The 19,648-nt window shown below is 38.8% G+C and overlaps 4 protein-coding genes across 6 annotated transcripts; 2 read left to right on the top strand and 2 right to left on the bottom strand.

Moving 5' to 3' along the window:
- Positions 1–1,455: 1,455 nt before the first annotated feature.
- On the top strand, positions 1,456–5,094 carry LOC141611778 (uncharacterized). Of its 2 annotated transcripts, XR_012528733.1 has the most exons (4): positions 1,525–3,098; positions 3,388–4,399; positions 4,627–4,663; positions 4,772–5,094. XR_012528733.1 is itself a non-coding variant. In XM_074430399.1 (3 exons), the coding sequence occupies exons 1-2, from the start codon at positions 1,736–1,738 to the stop codon at positions 4,380–4,382; spliced, it is 2,358 nt and encodes a 785-aa protein (XP_074286500.1). In that variant the 5' UTR covers positions 1,456–1,735; the 3' UTR covers positions 4,383–4,399; positions 4,772–5,094. The 2 variants fall into 2 exon arrangements, 1 of the variants encoding a protein (XP_074286500.1); XM_074430399.1 differs by lacking the exon at positions 4,627–4,663 and having other exon boundaries at positions 1,456–3,098.
- Positions 5,095–5,443: 349 nt separating this feature from the next.
- LOC141614962 (uncharacterized) lies at positions 5,444–7,237 on the bottom strand. Of its 2 annotated transcripts, XM_074433605.1 has the most exons (4): positions 7,013–7,237; positions 6,578–6,717; positions 6,368–6,489; positions 5,444–6,065 (listed from the first exon to the last, which is right to left on the bottom strand). In XM_074433605.1, the coding sequence occupies exons 2-4, from the start codon at positions 6,617–6,619 to the stop codon at positions 5,756–5,758; spliced, it is 474 nt and encodes a 157-aa protein (XP_074289706.1). In that variant the 5' UTR covers positions 6,620–6,717; positions 7,013–7,237; the 3' UTR covers positions 5,444–5,755. The 2 variants fall into 2 exon arrangements, with proteins under 2 accessions (XP_074289706.1, XP_074289705.1); XM_074433604.1 differs by lacking the exon at positions 7,013–7,237 and having other exon boundaries at positions 6,578–6,940.
- A 1,012-nt stretch (positions 7,238–8,249) lies between these two features.
- Positions 8,250–9,829, bottom strand: LOC141613621 (uncharacterized). The gene is made up of 2 exons (XM_074432365.1): positions 8,629–9,829; positions 8,250–8,335 (listed from the first exon to the last, which is right to left on the bottom strand). The coding sequence occupies exons 1-2, from the start codon at positions 9,827–9,829 to the stop codon at positions 8,301–8,303; spliced, it is 1,236 nt and encodes a 411-aa protein (XP_074288466.1). The 3' UTR covers positions 8,250–8,300.
- Positions 9,830–13,742: 3,913 nt separating this feature from the next.
- Positions 13,743–14,417, top strand: LOC141614963 (putative inactive purple acid phosphatase 24). The gene is made up of 3 exons (XM_074433606.1): positions 13,743–13,859; positions 13,945–14,025; positions 14,104–14,417. The coding sequence occupies exons 1-3, from the start codon at positions 13,746–13,748 to the stop codon at positions 14,155–14,157; spliced, it is 249 nt and encodes an 82-aa protein (XP_074289707.1). The 5' UTR covers positions 13,743–13,745; the 3' UTR covers positions 14,158–14,417.
- The last annotated feature ends 5,231 nt before the right edge of the window (positions 14,418–19,648 follow it).

Below are 19,648 nucleotides of genomic sequence, written 5' to 3' on the forward strand. Positions count from 1 at the left end.
ACACGGATACACACACGACACGGACAAGTGACACAACATCTCATAAAATTTAGGACACGAGAAACGTTACTTACATTTAATAAATATATATTTTATGGTTATAATTAACGTACCATTTTATTTTTGTAAATGTATTTGATATTAAATTTAAATAATTAAAGGTATTTTTCCACTCAAACCCGTCTTCTAATCAATTTCTTTCAGTCTTTCAACATCTCATTACTCGTTTATAGGTATCCGACACATTTTAGTCGTGTCCGACGTCAAAATGAAAAAAAAGATACTCATAAGTAAGAGTTAATTAACTACTTTGTCTTTGTTAAAATGCTCATAATATTTAGATATTTGATTTTTCATAAGGCGATTTTACACTAGTTTGTCTTTATTAAAATGTTCATAATATTTAGACATTTAATTTTACATAAGGCGATTTTACACCGATTTGTCTTTGTTAAAATGTAAAATTTAGACATCATAGTTATTATAAAGACAAAAAAAAAACATACGTCCTCTCATCCAAACCAAATGTAACACTTGCTTTTTGGCACTATTTATGGTCGTGGAAATTTTTTTTTAGCATTATTCAGCAATTGTTACCTTTGGTTTAAATGGAAGGGAGTATAATCTTAAATACATATAGAAACTAGTCCAACCAAGTTCCCGATTTAAGCTCACTAGCTCAAATTCAGATTGGATTTAGTTAAAGCTCAACTGAACCAAGTTTGGGATCGGTTGACGAAACTCAAGCCAAACTTCGCCCGAATAATTCCAAGGGTTTGTCGAGTGGGCTGTCATCATTTACACGTACCAGACAATACAACCCCTAAAGATGAAGTAGAGAATGTGGAGTGAAATGGAGAAGGGTGAAGTCAAGTCAAACATAATTGGTGGCAAAGTGAGATGGTTAAACAAAACCATGGAATGAAGGTGGCTTTTGAAAATCCAATGTTTCCACATTTCAATGGTCGTGTATTTTTGCTGTTGATGCTTAGTTCTTTAGTTGATTAATCATCCACTAATTTTTGCATTTCATTACAAAAACGAAAGAAAATGCAAAAAGTAGGCCCCACTAAAAAAGGAGTTGCCATTACTGAAAAAAGTCGGCATGACGCTCCTTATCTTCAGCCTTGCTCCTATTATTCAAAACTCAAAAGTATATGTGACAACCTACTATGATCACACAGCAGTTGAAATAAGACAAACAACCTACCCACTTCCATCATATTACTCATTATACACTACCTAAACTCCTCAAGTCCAAATATAACATATACTTTTGCATTCGCTACAAACGTTATTTAAATTAAATGTAAACAAATAATTGAGATAAGCGGAATAAATAACAATGATGTCTTAGCGTTACAGTATAGATTACGGATTCTGGACATGGAAACAATAACCACTACTTGATAGGTCGCAAGTTCAAAACCCATCTCGTATGGTCGAGGCCTACTCGCTCTATAGTCTATACCTCATTTCAGACCAACAACGAAAGAAAACCAACAAAATATTCCATAACCAAGCGTAAACATTACGGAGTACTAGTACAATTATACCCAACATTAAGCTAAAAGGGAGAAAAGACGTATCTTTATTACAAAAGATGCACACACCTTTTCTTTCTCTAGCAATCTTCTTTTCCATGTCTTGTGAATGAATTTTTGTTTCTCAAGCAAAGGGAAGGAAAACCCCAAAACAAACCTCTTTTTTATTTATCTATTAGAACAAGAAGAAGATGGTGCAGCAAAGGAAGGTCTCTAACAAGCTTAGTATCCAACCTATACAAACAGAGAAGAGGCAGAATGTCACACCAAACCCTTCCCTCCAAAACTATGATGTCAAGATCAAAGTACCTGATTTGAAGTCCAAAAGAATGAAGAAATCACGCTTCATCAAACGGTCAGAGATTGAGTTTAACCTCGGTTATCCGGTGAAAACTCGTCAAGTGTTCCAACAGCCGGAAGAGCCACCTACCTTAGTTACACCAAGTTCAAATAAACCATTATCAGGAAACAAACAAGTTTTCGGACAGTCTGGAGAGCCAACTACTGTAGCTACACTAACCAAAACACCAAGTCCAAAAAAACCATTATCAGGTAACAAAACTTCGCCCTATGGCTCACCAAATTATATGAAGGGTACAAGTAGTTCAGAAGCTAGAAAGGAGAAGCTAAGTGTTTCATCCACCTTAAAACTTCAGAGGGTTGGAAAATCATCTAGTTTCAAAAAAGTTAGGACCTTAACAAAGTCACCTACCTTTAAACATAAAAAGAAGATGGTTCTATGTGAGAATCTTGAAGCTCGAAGAGCTACCTGTTCATCAACCTTAAAAGATTCGAAATTCCCGTCTTACCTCAAACTTACACCTGGTGCAACTGAAGCTCAAGGTACCTCAGTTATGAAGGTCTGCCCTTATAACTACTGTTCTCTTAACGGTCATCACCATGCAGTTGCACCTCCGTTGAAATCTTTCTTGTCTTCAAGGAGAAGGATGTTAAAAACCCAGAAAAATGTTAAACCAGGAGCTTTTGCTCCTTGTAAACGAAAGCAGGCTGAGGCTAAGGTCACAACAGAAGATGATTCTAAGATGTGTTTCGTCTTAAGTGGTGGTTCAGAGATCTCAGAAGATCGAAAGGATGATTTCTTTGTTGAAATTCACGTCCCAAGACATGATTCTGCAGAAATTTCAGAGATTGATTATTTCCAGGATGATGCTAATTTGTCAGAAATGAATTTCAGTTGTGAAGAAAAAATAGATGAAGAATATCCATCAACCCTTGTTCATAATCAAGCATCTTTCGAGTGTTACGATGATGCGATTGACCAGGGGATGGACAGTGATTCTAGTGTGAGTCTAGGCCAGGTTTTTGGAGAAATCTCAGACATGGAGTGGGAAGAAGGGGAAAATACAGAAGTTCATGACGAGAAAGTCGAGGTACCGGTTGATAAAGCTAATGGTGATGATGAAAGGGAAGCTGGTTTTGAGTTAGAGAAGTTCCTTGCTGAGAAATTGTTGCCATATATTCATGATGAAATTATGGAGTGCCTACTGTTCAGTGACACAGATACTGTATCAGACACTGAGTCCTCCCTCACAGGTAATTTCTATGGCCTATTTAAGCTGTTAAATTCATTACTCACGGTATCTTCTACATACGGAAATGTTATTAAGAAGGTAATTTTCAAATTGGTATCCAAGTTTTGGGCTAATTCCACTTTAGTAATCCGAGGTTAAAAAATTTCACTCAAGGTTTGAACAATTTATCATTTCGGATATGATGAAGTGCGAAATAATCTATAAAAAGTACAGTATCAAAGTAACTCTCGCACATGGTGTATTGGTGTTAGACGCTGCTGCTAACGACTACAACTTTGATTACTGTGCAGAAGATGACATTGAAGAGCAAATAGTGGATAATGAAATTATTTGCACTACCGAACTAAAAGAAGAGTCCATTGAAGAACAAGACGGTGATTTCTCGAACCCTTTTGAGAAAATTACGGAAGCTAGCAATGGAGAACTTGATTCTTTCCACGAGCCAAAAGAAACAAATGGAGAACTAGATGAGGACCTCTATATATGTAAGGAAACCAAAGATGGTGTTGTCATGGCAGAAAATGTATCAAGTGAGATGGAGAAAGAAAAGGAAGAAAATGTTGCTGTAGAAGAACAAATCCCCATGCCTGATAATGGTAGTCAAGCTGAAGTCGAACTGAGTGAAACAAGTAACAATGAAGATGCAAGTCTTAGCATTTCTGCTGAATCTCAGCAACCTGAAGAACAGTATGAGACTGAAGCCAAAAAAGCAATCAATGAAACCTCAACAAATTCTAATCAAGAGCAAAATTCAAAGGTTAACAACCTTCACTCATTTGAAGATCATACTGTCCAAGTAACAAAGCTAGAAACAGAAGACAGTAACCTGGAAAAGGATGAAGCAGCTATACCAGCCATCAGAAATGAATGTCAGAAAGTCCATAAGGGCAATTCCGGCAAAGGCATAGAATCCACTGATGAGCTTTTCGACTCCTGCAATAAATTAAAGAGATCAGCGAGATGCAAAAAATCAGATGAGGAAAATGAGGATGCTAGAGAATTCAACCCGCGACCACCAAACTTTCTACCTGTGGAACCCGAGCAAGAAGCAGAAAAGGTAGATCTCAGGCACCAAGACATGGAAGAGCGGAGAAATGCAGAAGAATGGATGCTTGATCATGCACTCCAGAAAACAGTGAACCAACTCGCCATTGCTCGAAAGAGAAAGGTTGCCTTACTGGTTGAAGCTTTCGAATCCGTACTGCCGATACCAAAGTATGAGCCTCAGATGCGAAGAGATTCATCGAGCTTTTCCCAGGCAAGACGCATTCAAGCTTGCCGCTAAAGTTCCTCTTTAAGAAGGTAAATGTGGCATAACCTATTTAATAATTCTTAAAAGGGACCTATTTTTTTTGGGAGTAATTTAAAAAGTAAAATTTTCACTAATTTCCAATTGAGCCAAAGAATTACTATTCGTTGGTTTTGGATTTTGATGGAATCAAGAAAAATAATTTGCAAAACTAGATGTGTTTCTTCTTTTTGTGAAGTAGCAAACATTCATGACACAATTTTCCTTCTGAATCATGCAGTAACAACCTCTCGGCATTGTTAAAAGTTAAAACAAGGGTAAGGCTGCTGCGTATATCTGGCTATTTTACCCGCCATTTGCGCGAGCCCTTGAAGCACCTGGGCATTGTTGCTCTTTACTTATAATTTATTGAATCAAAATTGCAGAAAGTAACAGATGCAACTCTGATACATCAAGATTCCAGTAAATGAAATTACAAAGTAGGAAGTTGTACCTACTCTCACCTCAAGAGATCAAGACTGCCAAGGACTGAGAAATTCAGAGATAAACTATATCGATCAACTGAATACTAGAAGCAATAAGTACATTAGTTTCAACTTTCAAGTATCTGTGTACTAAACTGCAAACATCTGAGTATCTGACATTACTTTGGATGTTGTAACAAGTTTATATTTGGTATTTGTAACATAAATTATGATTTATGATGGATTTGTGTGATTTGTCCCTATATAATTATCCTTATCGGTTCCTCCCCAGTTTTAATTCGATTCTGGTATGCCAACCGTATGCTGTTTTGCACCAGCAACTATGCAACCTATGTTACTCAAAATGGTTTGAATTTTTGTACACGGTATGTGTAAGTGTCCAACTTGGCTTAAATGAAGTGGTTAATGTCATACGAGCCGGAATGTCAAGAGTCAGATATGGTACGCAAGGTAATATGCATAGTTGAAGTAATAACGTATGGCAGATTGGCAGACAGCTTAGAAATTGTACAAATAACTCATCAGATCTATTTTTATTCTTGACAGCCGATAAACTGTCTCCATTTCCAAGGGGCCAAATACTCGTTCTTAGGATTTAGAAGTTGTTTACAAGAATCAAAGCACAACTAAGGGAGTAATGGTAGAAAATATGATAATTATCTGAGGTTCTTTTACAATACATTGAGTGCAAATACCACGCACAAAAAAAAAAAAAAAAAAAAAAAAAAAAAAAAAAAAAAAAAAAAAGAGATCCTGGAGACTACTACCTCCTGGAAGCAATAGTAGTAAAACACTGGAGCTACGACAGGTACCTTGTAATACTGTTCATAATCTAAAACATACCTCAAACATAACGAAAAAAAATGTTTTGCTCCTCTTCCTCGTTTCAAAGCCACATGCTGCTAGGGTAGCGCTATGAGAACATCAAGATCCTGCATTTTTTTTCGCTTCTAAGGGCACACTGATCACACAAGATTCGGTTAAGATGAACTCAAGTTTCTTAACATATGTTTCCAAGCCACCGTATTCACTTTGCTGAGTAAGAGAAAGAGCAGGGTTGATGTCTCTCTTCCGCTCTGCATATTTGTCTCTCCGGATATGATCATAATAGAGTGTAAGTGCATCCTTCGTTGTAATAGCATCAACATGTGTATGTAAGTTCATCATCTCTCTTCTCACTTCCTCGTTCTCAACAAGTTTCTCTTTCACTTCGTCCGGTATATGGGCTAAAGAACTTCAGCCAGGTTACAGACGGAAGATAAGAAAGGGGACAAACTTGAATACAATAGTATATGCAAAACAGATTCTGAATCTATGTTACTTTGATACTTCACTTTGGATTATCTGTCATGTGTCGAACACTGATGTTCTGACAAAGTACTTTGACACTCACTTCAGGCAAAACATGGACACATTCACCAAATTTTGTGTCCGACATTTACAGCAGAGTCAAAGTAACACAATTCTGAGCTCGCAAACATTAGAATTAGGAAGGCAACAACAAAAGAATAGGCAGGCCTAGGCCTATTTATTTACCTGGTGACCCCCCTAACAGCACCCCACTTGAATCCAAACATGACAGAATCCTTAAAGCCTTGATTAAAGCCATGTTGTGCAGCGTCCTTTTGCCCCTCTATTATACCTTCCCGGTATCCCTCCTAATGAAACATTATAGAAGAGCATAAAACAAAGCAATAAATTCGCTACAACCAATTGAATTAGCTACTGCTCGTGTTTGGCACATACAGAGTAGAACTTATCTCGGCGCAGCTTCCATTCCTTGTTCATTTCAAGATCATTATCACAGTCGTCATCAAACCAAGCCTCTTCAGATGAGCCACTGGCATGAGTTACTGGCAAGCAAGCCAGCAGCTTTTCATGAGCACCTAATATACAAGATAAAGGCAAGAATAAGAGAAAGAGACTAGATATTAACAGAACAATCATTGAATGCATTACACTGAAAAATCATGACTCTTAAGATTCTATGCATTATGGACAAGGTTTTCTTCTATTTTAAATCCTGAACAGGCGCGGTTTCTCATCATTAGAGTGATACCCCTAGGAGAATGTATAGACCATTAAACCCTCCAACTCAATTTCAACTTGTCAAGGAAACAACCACTTCAGCAATATCGTTATGGTTAAAACTTAAAAGACTGCAGTATCTAAGATACTTACAGCAACAAGAACAACATCACTCCAGTGCCTCAATGGGTCCCTGAAATAGCGGGGTACGGGGAGGTCGGATGTACGTCATGTGTTAGCAACACAAAGAGGTTGTTTCGGAATAACCCAAGATGAAAATTTCGTCGAGAATTGCATCAAATGACTGCTACTTGACAATAGAAAGAAGAGCAGCACTTTAGTGAGTCATTTTGCTTTATTTTATCAAATTTATTAAGGCAAAGGGAACAAACAATATCAGGCAAAGAATAATCGAAATGACGAAAAGTAAAGCTACCATGTTGAGATATTTTCTCGTGTCAGGCACAGCGTGCGGGGTCCCATTTTCGGGTAGAAACGGGAAATTAAATTCATCAAATACGACATCACGAGAGATAAAAAATTCTTTTGTCTCCAAATCATAAACTTCCCATCCTTTCTTACCAAATGGGTAACCGACAAAAATACAACGCCTACTACGAGAAGCAAATTTATCTCCATCTTTTCGAGGATGTTTAACGTAACATAAGCACCCAAAAGTACGCAAATTATCATAACTAGGACGTTTGGCAAATAATACCTCATACGGTGTCTTCCCTTGGAGCAATACAGATGGAGTACGGTTAATTAAATAACCTGCTGTTAAAGCACATTCGCCCCAAAACTCCACTGGCAAGCCCGCCTGAAATCGTAACGCCCTAGCAACATTAAGGATGTGACGGTGTTTTCTTTCCACCCGTCCATTCTGCTGAGAAGTACCAACACAAGTAGTCTGATGTATTATGCCTTGTGTGTCAAAATAATTTTTTAAACAAGTGAATTCTGTTCCATTATATGTTCGAATAATTTTAACATTAGCATCAAATTGTCTTTTAGCCATAACCACAAAATTTTGCAACAGTTGAGCAACTTCACTTTTCGCTTTAACCAAATAGACCCAAACACCACGAGAAAAATCATCCACAATGGTCAAAAAATATCGACTACCACAAGAAGAAGTAACCCGATAATCACCCCATAAATCGCAATGTATAAGCTCGAAAATAGATTTGGCTTTATTATCACTAATAATGAATTTTTCCCGAGTTTGTTTGGCACGTAAACAAATGTCACAAAGCGAATAATCATGCTTACTAGACTTATTATTATCAATAAAAGGTAATAAATTTACTACTCTTCTTGAAGGATGGCCTAAACGACGATGCCAAAACTCCACATCATCCTTGGCGTACCGCGTGTACCTCAAAGAAGATGTACTTCAGTCTTCGACTCTCCTTCCAGAAGATATAGCCTTCCTTGTTGCTCACACTTGCCAATCGTCTTCTTCGACATGCGGTCCTGAATAACACAAGTGTTGTTACTAAATTTAACTTCACAATCAATGTCTTTTGACAATTGAAATATGGATACCAAATTGCAATTAAAGTCAGGGACAAATAAAACGTGTTTCAAGTGTAAATCACAACCAATTGAAACCGTCCCTTCCTTAGTAGATTTCGAAAATTTCCCATTGGGGAGAGCAACCATACAAGCATCAATATCTTGCACATCGCGTAATAAAGAAAGATTTCCCGTCATGTGGTGCGTTGCACCAGAATCGAGAAGCCATAAATTTAGTTGTTCTGTCTTACCATTCATGCGGACTTTCGAAGAAGAAGCTTTAGTATGGTTCACATAAGCATCCCATTGCTCCTTGGGAATGCTTACGAATTGCTCTTTATTATCAACCGCATCATCATTGACGCGTGCTGCTGCTGCACTACCTCGGCCAACACCCGTGTTGTTGCTGCTACCCCCGCGGCCACGGCCAAAAGCTCCACCATTACCTCTGCCCCTGTCACGCCAACCCTTGGGGTATCCGATAATTTCGAAACAAGACTTCTTCAAATGACCCCACTTGTTACAATGGTCGCATTTAGGACGACCGTCATTAATATCTTTCTCTTCTGTCTCCTGTGTACGGGCAGGGTTGTACGAGGGTGAATAACGAGCCGCAAAACCCCCAATCGGTGCTCCTCTGTTTTCAGTATTGCGAGCCCCAAGTGACGGAGTGACTTTTCCTTTAACACCTTCTTCTTGAATCAATGTGGAGTAAGCACGGTTGAGGGATGGAAGGGGTTCTTGTAGTAGTAAACTTGAGACCACAGTAGAGTAGGCCGCATCAATGCCCAACAAAAAAGCATGTAATTTGTCTTCATCTCGCTTCTTGTCGAGTTGTTTATTTAATCCACATTTACACCCACCACAAGTACAAGTAGGTTGACGATCGAATTTATCGAGTTCATCCCAAAGTTTCTTGAGACGACCGAAATACTCAGTAATTGTCTCCTTTTCACCTTGCTTGCAGGCCATAATCGAGCCTTTTGTTCTATGCAATTTCGGACCATTATCAACGCTAAAGCGTTGCTCAATATCGTCCCACAGAACTTTTGCTTCTTCTACATAAGAGATAGAAGACCCCAAATCCGGGTCAATACAATTGAATATCCAATTAACTACCATGGCATTAACCATGTACCAGTCCTCAATTTCATCCGAATCATCAGCAGGTTTTGTTATTGACCCGTCAATGAATCCGGACTTTTTCTTTGAGCGCAAGGCTCCACGCATTTTCAATGCCCATTCATCATAATTGTCGCCTTTTAGGGTAACGATTATTAATTTGTCACCCGCTTTATCAGAAGTAGAAAGAAAATAAGGACTGAGTTTACCTTCTTTCGTCATATCGATTGAATCGGAATCGGAATCGGAGGAATTGACGTCTCCTTGAGTTGCTGCGGAATCGTGTTCGGACTCGGAGTGATCAACTTCTTCGTGGATTTCAGTACTCATAAAAAAAATTAGGGTAACCTTGCTCTAATTTTGACTGAGACTGGTCTTCTTGGTGCACGACCTTCTTCTATTCCAATTGAACAAAACCACAAGCTTGGTTTGGCTACCGATGCATTGCTTCCAGACCCAGAGGTCTATCGTCGCTTGGTGGGCCGTTTGTTCTATTTGACAAATACTCGCCCCGATTTGTCTTCTAGTGTCCATATTTTATCTTGTTTTATGCACGCACCACGGGAATCACATTGGCAAGCGGCTCTGCGTGTTGTACGGTATATCAAGAATCAGCCGGGGCAAGGTTTGTTGTTTTCGCATCGTTCTTCTCTTGATATGACGGTTTATTGCGACGCAGATTGGAGCAGTTGTCCTATTACCCGTCGCTCGTTAACTGCCTATTTTGTCTTGTTGGGAGGCGCACCGATCTCTTGGAAGACCAAGAAGCAAATTTACGGTGTCTCTTTCTTCCGCTGAATCTGAGTATCGCGCCATGCGTGCTGCCACTTGTGAAGTTAAATGGTTGCACGGTATCTTGCAATTTTTGCGTGTTTCGACCAGTTCTCCGGCACTTCTGCATTGCGATAATAAAGCGGCTTTACACATTTCTCGTAATCCGGTTTTTCATGAGCGTACTAAGCACATTGAGATCGATTGTCATTATGTACGTGATGCTATTCGCGATGGTCTTATTCAACCTGCTTATGTTCATACATCTGATCAACTTGCAGACATTCTTACGAAGGCTTTGGGAGAACGACAGTTTGCTTTTCTACTTTCCAAGTTGGGCGTTCTTGATCCCCACGCTCCAACTTGAGGGGGGTGTTGAGATATTTTCTCGTGTCGATATCTTTGTATTTTGGTATTTTACCATATTTTGTATCTTGGGCCGATACCCATGTCTCGTGTAGGGTTTTTCCTCGCGTCGTTTGTAAGTGTATATATACACACGTCGTCTTGTCAATAGAAACACATCAATTCATTCAATATACAATTCTCATTCATATCACATTCATCTTTTACATACCATCCATGTGTAACGACTTACCACTCTCTCCATTACTAACAATAGGAATGCCTACTAAAGATGATGAAGATGCAGTTTCACTATCCTCCATGTCCACTGCGCAACATAAACACAGGGCAACCTGTCTCAGATAGATGAAAGAATTAATTCAGTAATCGAAACATTTCGTGCATTTGAGAAGACTTTCAATATGGAACTAGATTTGGGCTCAATTCTTACACGATTAAATAGTTAGTTCAATTAAATTTTACAGCCTTATAAATACCAGTTTTCAAAAATTACTACCTTATAAAACAAACTCCTAAAATTATTACATTACTTAGCATTAGTGCATACAAATTGCTACCAATTTCATTTTCCGATATGCAATTCAGCCCAAGTGGAGATATCAGAGTAAATTTCTAGCCGGAAAAAGTTGACATGACACCGGAAAGATGACTAGGATAGATTAAGTTAAATAATAAATAAAAAGAAACATAAATATTGCCATAATTTAGGTATCGTTGCGAAACTTCGTTTAATTTTCGAGCTCAGATCGTATAATACTTCGTTTAATTTTATCAAAGTAACTTCGTTTAATTTATCACAGCAAGATCGACCTAAACCATCGCCATTGTTGAGAAACTTCGTTTAATTTTCGAGATCAGATCGCGTAAAAATAGGGGTATATAGTTGGAGTGTGAATAAATTCAATTTTTTTAAAGTTTTTGTGGTGCTTGGGTAAACTTTCAATTACAAAAATGGTGGCCTATTTGTAGGAATGAATGTAGGCTGCATCAAGATAATATATATGTAATACCCGCCCTGTTATGGACCGACCTGTTGACCATGAGAAGCCCTTAGTAAGGGAGACAAAGGGATACTATGTTATCATCGTAACTCGATACTCGACCTAGTAGCAGTCACTCGGTCGAGTAACTGGGGTACTCGACCGAGTGCGGTGTACTCGGCCGAGTATGTCCATACTCGACTGAGTACCTCGTCTGACAGCGTGTTATTATAAAACGCGGTGACTAAAACATAATTCATTTCGACGTTTCATATTATCATTTCTAAAACCTGAACTCTCTCTTTCCGAATTCTTTCATCCCTCTCTACCAATCTTAAGTAGCCTTGCACCCTAATCCGTGAGGGGATAGCCTATGCATGAGGTCGTCGAGTCGGGTGTCGCCGTCTTCGACATCGTTTTGTCCTTCAAGGTGAGTTTGTGAATAATTGTGTATTTTGCAGTCTTGAATAGCTTAGTGATAGGATACGGTTGTTGCTTGTAGGATATGATATGAAGTCTTGCTTGACATGGTGTGATTGATGCGTTTCTATGGAATTGTGAAATGGTAGGATTTCCCTACTCAGTTGATTGTATAATTGATTTAAGATTGATTGTGTAACTTGTATCGTTTGGATGGAGATTGATTGAGATTATATTGTTGATTGGTATCATTGTTTTGGGACCATTTTCGGGAGATGGTTTCAACCTCATGTGGCTCCCGTCACTAGTGGGTTGTGCACATTAATGATCTGAGTTCGCTCGTTATGATGAGCCGGGATTTGGTGGGCAAGGCTGCGGTCCCCCACTGGCGGTGTGGGTTACATGTTGCGATGGGTAACCTGGCACGGCTATACACTTCGGTGTGTAGTCGGTTACTGGTTACTATTTGGAGGATGGTTAATTACTACAGTTGGATTGGTTTGTGTATTGGATTGTGTATCTGTGAATTCTTTTTTTTTTGGTGAAATGTTAAATTTGTATTAATAATAATCATGAAGTACATCCACCAATGTAATACATTTTCCAACCTACATCATTGATCAAACAAACAGCTTACATGATATGAATAGAACTACACAAGACCAGTATTTAGAAGCCAATCCTTTGCAGCTGATTTCAATAGCACTCCCATACCTTCTATTTATCCGCATCTTGAGTTGATGCTTCACTTGTTGCAACACTCTTGACGGGTGTTCAACTACCTATTCAAACCTACATCTATTCCTCACCATCCAGATCAAATAAATCAAGGCCACCACAACAACATACACAACCTGCCTTTTCATCAAAGACTTCAGCTTCAATTTAGTGCACCAGCAGACTGCATTCTGTGCAGGAATACAACAACCTGTAGATACCTCATTTCTGCACCTCCCGCAAGCCACCCGGTGATGATTGGGCCGCATGTTTGGTACACGAAACGTTTTATGGCAGTTCGTAAGTTTATCATCAAGTGATAGCTCAAATACTTGTGTCTACCCCTTGGTATGTTCTAGAATATTCCGGATATTTCTATTCCATAATTTATTTTTATATTCTTTTGGCATAATATTTCCCGAAAATCTAATTTTAAGGAATAAGGAAGTCGAGATCTACCGCAATTCCATAAAAGAAACGCGGAAATCTTTCTTCCGCAGAAGGAAACATCTGGGGAAAGGACGCAGCACCTGCTGCGCCTCTTCGAAGGATCGCAGTGGTTGTTGCGCCTCTTCCCCAGCCCTTTTCTTCGTATTTTCAGATCTTTTCGAAATTTGTTTCCAAAGTTTTAGTCATTCCATAATTCCTCCGTGTGATTAGTATAAATAGGGACCTTCGTTCCTCATATTTCTCATGCGAGTGTCCGCCCTTCTCTTCCCTCTTTGCATTCTAAGACCGTGCTCTAAGCTTATTGACGTCTACGTGCTTGATCGATCGACCACGTAAGCTCGGATCCTTCTGAATACCAGTCACGTTGCATGAACTTGTTAGTTATTACTAATGTCCTATTCTTTAGTATTAATATATGTATTGTACTTGCTATAACTCGTCCTGTTGGTTGTGACTGCCAATTTTAGGTTGATTTAGCCTTGTTTGGGCATGTTCACAACTACGAGAGAACTTGTGCGATATATTAAGTGTAATGCAAGGCCATGCCAATTAAAGATCAGAATGGTATCGATACTTACAATAACTCAAACTATACTGCTCCAGTTCAAGCTGTTATAGGAATGGCAGGGTTTACATTGGATCCATTCTCAGACAATGTAAGCACACATGTATTGGAAATGAGATTACAATCATCGTCTATAACATAAGGGCAAGTAACTGATCTTCTTCTACATTGGGCAGGTACATGACTGGAGTCTATCAGGGATCTCAAAGTTTGGATACACAAGAATACAAGCAACAAAGAAAGAACTAAAGTTAGAGGTTAGTTTTGCAATCTTACAGCAACATATACATCTTCGCGAGAGTAGCTTAAAGTTAATGTTGGTTTTTCATATGCAGTTTGTGAACTCAAATACAAGACAAGTTGAAGATTCGTTTCGTTTGATGAAGTAGAGGTGAAAAAGGATGGAAGATTAGCCAATTTCAGCAGCATTTTGGCTGGATACCTACCTAGATTGCCAAGTATATATAGTCATTAGGATTAAAGCATTTTTACAAGGAGGTAAGGGGGAATTTTAATTATACAAAAAAAAAATGTTAATGTAGCACAAAGATTGATTGTACGTATACTTCATCAAAGAGATACTGATTAGCAAGAGTTATGTATGTGAAAATGTTATTTTTACGCAATGATGTGAATGTGCTTGTGACAACTTACGTGTAGTATGAGCAGCGTGTCGGTGTCAAGATTATTTTGTTTTTCATGTTCCGGAGAAAAAAGTTCTATTAGATAATGTATTATACAGAGTACTATTCTAATTGAATTACGATGTAGGCAAGTTGTAATAGACATTTTTTCTTCATAAAATTAACAGTAAAATCAGATCGTATTTCTTGCAAAAAACACCATATAATTAAGCTAGCGGCCATTTTCAGTCTTCAACATTGCAGTTTTAGTCTCAATATATGATTTCTGACTTCTCACTGCCTCCGGATCTTGTCCTGCATTTGGTTATCTTCAAGGTTAATCATCCCGTCAATATCATTATTAGCCCATTGCTAAAAGCACCTGAATTTTGCGGGTACAGAGAGATATAAATAACTTTATCCTTGTTCCTAACGAAAAAAAAAGTAGTATCCTGACTTTTGTAAGGTGCGGTCTCTACACTCGGTCTCTACAGCACTTTGAGCTCAACAATCAGCACACATTAGGAGTATTAAACTATGCTAGTAGAATTACAGTGCAGGCAAGTTGTACAAAACCATCTTTGTTAGAAGTAGTAGAGTAAAACCAGAGGCACATCAAGACTATTACAAGTTTACAACACTCCTCTCTCAGCCTCCAGCCCTCCAGTTCCATCCCACATTACTTTATACTCCGCATTATTTTCAAGAATAATCATATATAAGTAATTAGCGACATCATCACAACCTCATTGCTCAACCGTGCCCGGATATTTCACATAAAGTGAGTCCAATGATCCAATTTATACAAGTTTGCCGTGTCTTTATTCATTTACAAAGAGGTTTTTAGGACACTAGGTTACTCCTAACAGTAAGGGGAAAAAAACCGATAGATTTTTCTTCTGTTCTATGGGTGTATATATATTGCAGAGCAGGGTTACCGCTTTAATTCTGTGAGACACATCTCCGTCTAACTCCCCATCTTTTTGAATAATAGATCCTAGATATCTGAAGAAATCCGAACCCTCAACAACATTCCCATCGAAAATAATACTCCCCCGCCTCTGTCGATCTCAACCCCGCCACCTTAGTGAACTGACACCTCAAATACTCAGTCTTACTCCTGCTCAACCCACGAGTCTCTAAAGTCTGCCTCCACAATTCCAACTTTCTCTCCACCCCCTCTTTTGTCTCATCAATCAACACAATATCATCAGCAAACATCATACACCAAGGGATGTCGTCCTGAATATCCCTTGTCAACTCATCCATAACTATAGCAAAGAGAAAAGGGCTAAGTGCGGAACCTTGATGCACCCCGATGGTAATATGAAATTCTTCCGTTCTCCCAACATTAGTGCGAACACTTGCACTAGCCCCCTCATACATGTCCTTTTTGAGGTCAATATATTTTCGCGACACACCCTTTCTTGTCAAAGCCCACCAAAGTACTTCTCTTGGTACCCTATCATATGCCTTTTCCAAGTCAATAAAAACCATATGTAAGTCCTTCTTCTTGTCCCGATGATATTCCATCAACTGTCTCATGATAAAAATCGCATCCATAGTCGGTCTCCGGGAATAAATCCAAATTGGTTTTCCGAGATGTCTACTCATCTTCTAAGCCTTTGCTCGATTACCCGCTCCCATAACTTCAGCGTATGACTCATAAGTTTAATTCCCCGATAATTGGAACACTCTTGAACATCACCTTTGTTCTTGTACAAAGGGACAAGAGTGCTTCTCCTCCAAGCCGATGGCATCTTGTTGCTCCTCCAAATCTTGTTGAAGAGCATGGTTACCCATTCGATCCCTTTCTCCCCGAAGCACCTCCAAACTTCTATGGGTATACCATCCGGTCCCTCTGCTTTCTTTGACCCCATCTTCCTTAACGCCTTTCTAACTTCACTCTTTTGTATTCTACGCACAAATTCCCGATTAACCATGCTTGGTGTTACCTCTACATCCCCAAAACCTTATTCCTGATGTCCATTGAATAAATTATCAAAGTAAGAACTCCATCTAGCCTTTATTTCGTTATCCTGAACCAGAACCTTGCCGTCCATATCTTTCACACACCAAACTCTCCCAATATCTCTCGTCTTTCGATCTCTTATGCGAGCCAGTTTATAGATATCCTTCTCTCCTTCTCTCGTGTCCAACCTGGCATACACTTCTTGGTTAACTTTTGCCCTCACATCCCGTACGGCCTTTTTAGCGGCTCGTCTAGCCTCCTTGTACTTTTCAAAGTTCTCATCACTCATGCATTTCCCCAGAACCTTATAACATTCACGTTTAGTCTTTATCGCTTGTCTCACCACATCGTTCCACCAAGATGTGTCCTTACTTGATGGTTTATTCCCTTTAGATTCCCCTAACACCTCCCTCGCCAAATCCTTTACAACATGCTCCAATTTATCCCACGTTGCATCAATATCTTTCTCCTCGCAATCCAACCAAATATCGCTACTTCCAACCTTATCCAAAAACGCTTGTTGGTTTCCCCCTTGTAGCTTCCACAACTTGATCCGTGCCTCACCGATTATCTTTCTCTTCCTCAAGCCTTTCTTACCCCGAAAATCAAGAACCACTAGTCTATGTTGTGTTGCGGCACTTTCCCAGGTATGACCTTGCAATCGGTGTACTCTTTCCTCCACGCATTCCTTACCAAAAGGAAGTCAATTTGACTAGCATTACCTCCATTTCTATACGTCACCAAATGAGAATGTCTTTTCTCGAACCAAGTGTTCATTATACCCAAGTCATATGCCAAAGCAAAATCCAATATGTCACTTCCTGCTTCATTTCTCTCCCCGAACCCAAAACCCCCATGAATGTTCTCAAAGCCAACTCGACTAGTACCCACATGCCCATTGAGGTCACCACCAATGATCAATTTCTCTCCAATAGGGACTCGTTCTACAACCTCTTCCAAATCTTCCCAGAAGGCTCGTCGAAAAGAAGCATCCAAACCTACTTGAGGTGCGTAAGCACTTATAACCGTCACCACCTCATCCCCGACTACAAGCTTAATGCTCATAATCCTATCACTCTTTCTCGATACTTCTGATAAGGTTGTTTTCAGTCGTTTGCCTTAATCAAAATAAATCCTAGCTTAGTACTAACAAAATAGCTAGCGGTAAGTCAGGGTCGAATCCACAGGGAGGCGGTGATTATCTAGTTTGTTTATATTTAATTCCGTCTTAAGGTAACCAGTTTTGGGGGTTTGATTGTTTGTATGCTAATCAACTAATTGCAAGTAAATAAAAGATGAATAACAATAATATTAAAGAGTCTAGGGATTCGGGTTCACTAGGTAGTCATCAAAGGGTAGAATTTAACTCATTGATTGAGCAATTTATATTGTCGAAAGTCATATGATCGGTCGATTCTAATATGTCTTTTTAGATCTAACTTAACATGCGATCGCTATCATTAAGTTGGTCTAATTCAATTATCGTGGCTTATACTAGTCTTAACCCGGTCGGTGATAATCCTAGTTTATGCAAGACTAATTAATCAATTTTGATCAGTAATCAACTAATTTGAAGTAATACGATAATTGAACAACAATAGAAAGCAATTTAACAATCAATTCATAAGTAACCCCTTTTCTAACAACCTATATCCCCTTTCATCCTAGATAAGAGATTTAGCTACGCATAATAGAAAGAAGAACAACAATAAGAATAATAAGAAACATGATTGCAAGCATAAAAGATGAACAATGAAATAAATGATTAATAATAAAGGAAAGATTAAGAACAATACCGTAAATAGCTAGATCCGGAAGTAAGAACAATAAATAAACTAAACTAAGTATTTTAGAGAGTTTTCTAAGGTAGCTATATTAAACCTACTGAAAATAAGGCATGAATAACCTAGGGTACGAGTTTTGGTATTTATAGCAATACATAACCGACTTAAGGAAAGTTGCGGGAATTATAAAATTGGAGGGTTCCTCGATCGAGCCAAGGGTGACTCGATCGAGGCACCAAAGTTCAAGAACACCCAACTCTCGACATTGCGAAATTTAGTTGATTAGGTTGGTTCCTCGATCGAGTCGAGGGTGACTCGATCGAGCATGAAGTTCCTCGATCGAGCCAAGGTTGACTCGATCGAGGCACCAATTTCCTGCTTCGCGCACTGAACTTCAAACGGCCGCCATTTCTTCGTTACTTGTCAGAAACAAGCGATTTTCGCGGCGTTTGAAAGCTAAGAGGATAGGCTTTCACCTCTAATGGGAATTACTTGAAAATCTGTTGTAGAACTCGAGATATGGCTCTTCAAAGTAGGCACTTGTAATAAGAAGCTCTTTTCTTCGTGTTTTCTTCTTAACTTCTCTTCCTTCATTCTTATGGATTCTCGTGTCATGCTTCGTGTATCCCTTCATGCCCACTCCGCTATGCCCATTTCATTCCTTTGCTCCTTAAATGCATCATTCCTGCATTAAATATCAAAAGGCGGAAGTATCGACATTCTAACTTAAAAAGCATGTAAATGCTATAAACTAGCACGAAAATCGTATCAAAAGCAATTAAGGGGAGGCATAAATATGTATATAATTATGACTCATCAAACTCCCCCAAACCATCTTTTTGCTTGTCCTCAAGTAAAGCAACACACAATACAAAAGGCAATCATACAAATGGCAAATAAATAACTCAGAGCTAATGTTGATGCACATACAAATCCCAAGCTATCCATATCTTGTAACAAAGCAATGACTAAAGTGTACCAATAAAACAAATTCAAAGGTACGGGAAATAGAAAACGTAGCTCAAGTCTCAAGTCACCATACTAGATACAAATGCCAAATACCTTTCGATCTTGCAAGACAAATTAGTCGGATTCTCGCGGATTCACTCATGCACTCATAAGTATATAGGGTGAGTTATATGTGAAGATAGAAAGAAGTAGAAACACTCGCTCAACTTATGAAACATGCATGCAATCTAATGTGATAGGGATTTCCCCAACTAATATGCAATCATCATATGTAGACAAAAGTACATGTATCAAGGACAATAAGGGTGGCAAATGGGTTAAAGGAATAGAAGTGGTTTGTGCCAAAGCACGTTATGGATATGTGGAGCTAAGACGGTAGTCGCAGCGCTAACCCAAACCAAATCTAAATCTTAAAATAACAAATGAACCCAACTTAGAGAAATGATCTCAACTTTACAACATATGAGAGCTAACAAACTACTCTCCAATTATACATTAGACTCTAACAACCATCTTTTTGATCCTTGACAAA

The sequence above is a fragment of the Silene latifolia genome, chromosome 11 (genome assembly GCF_048544455.1).
Source record: "Silene latifolia isolate original U9 population chromosome 11, ASM4854445v1, whole genome shotgun sequence".
NCBI classification, from domain to species: Eukaryota; Viridiplantae; Streptophyta; class Magnoliopsida; order Caryophyllales; family Caryophyllaceae; genus Silene; species Silene latifolia.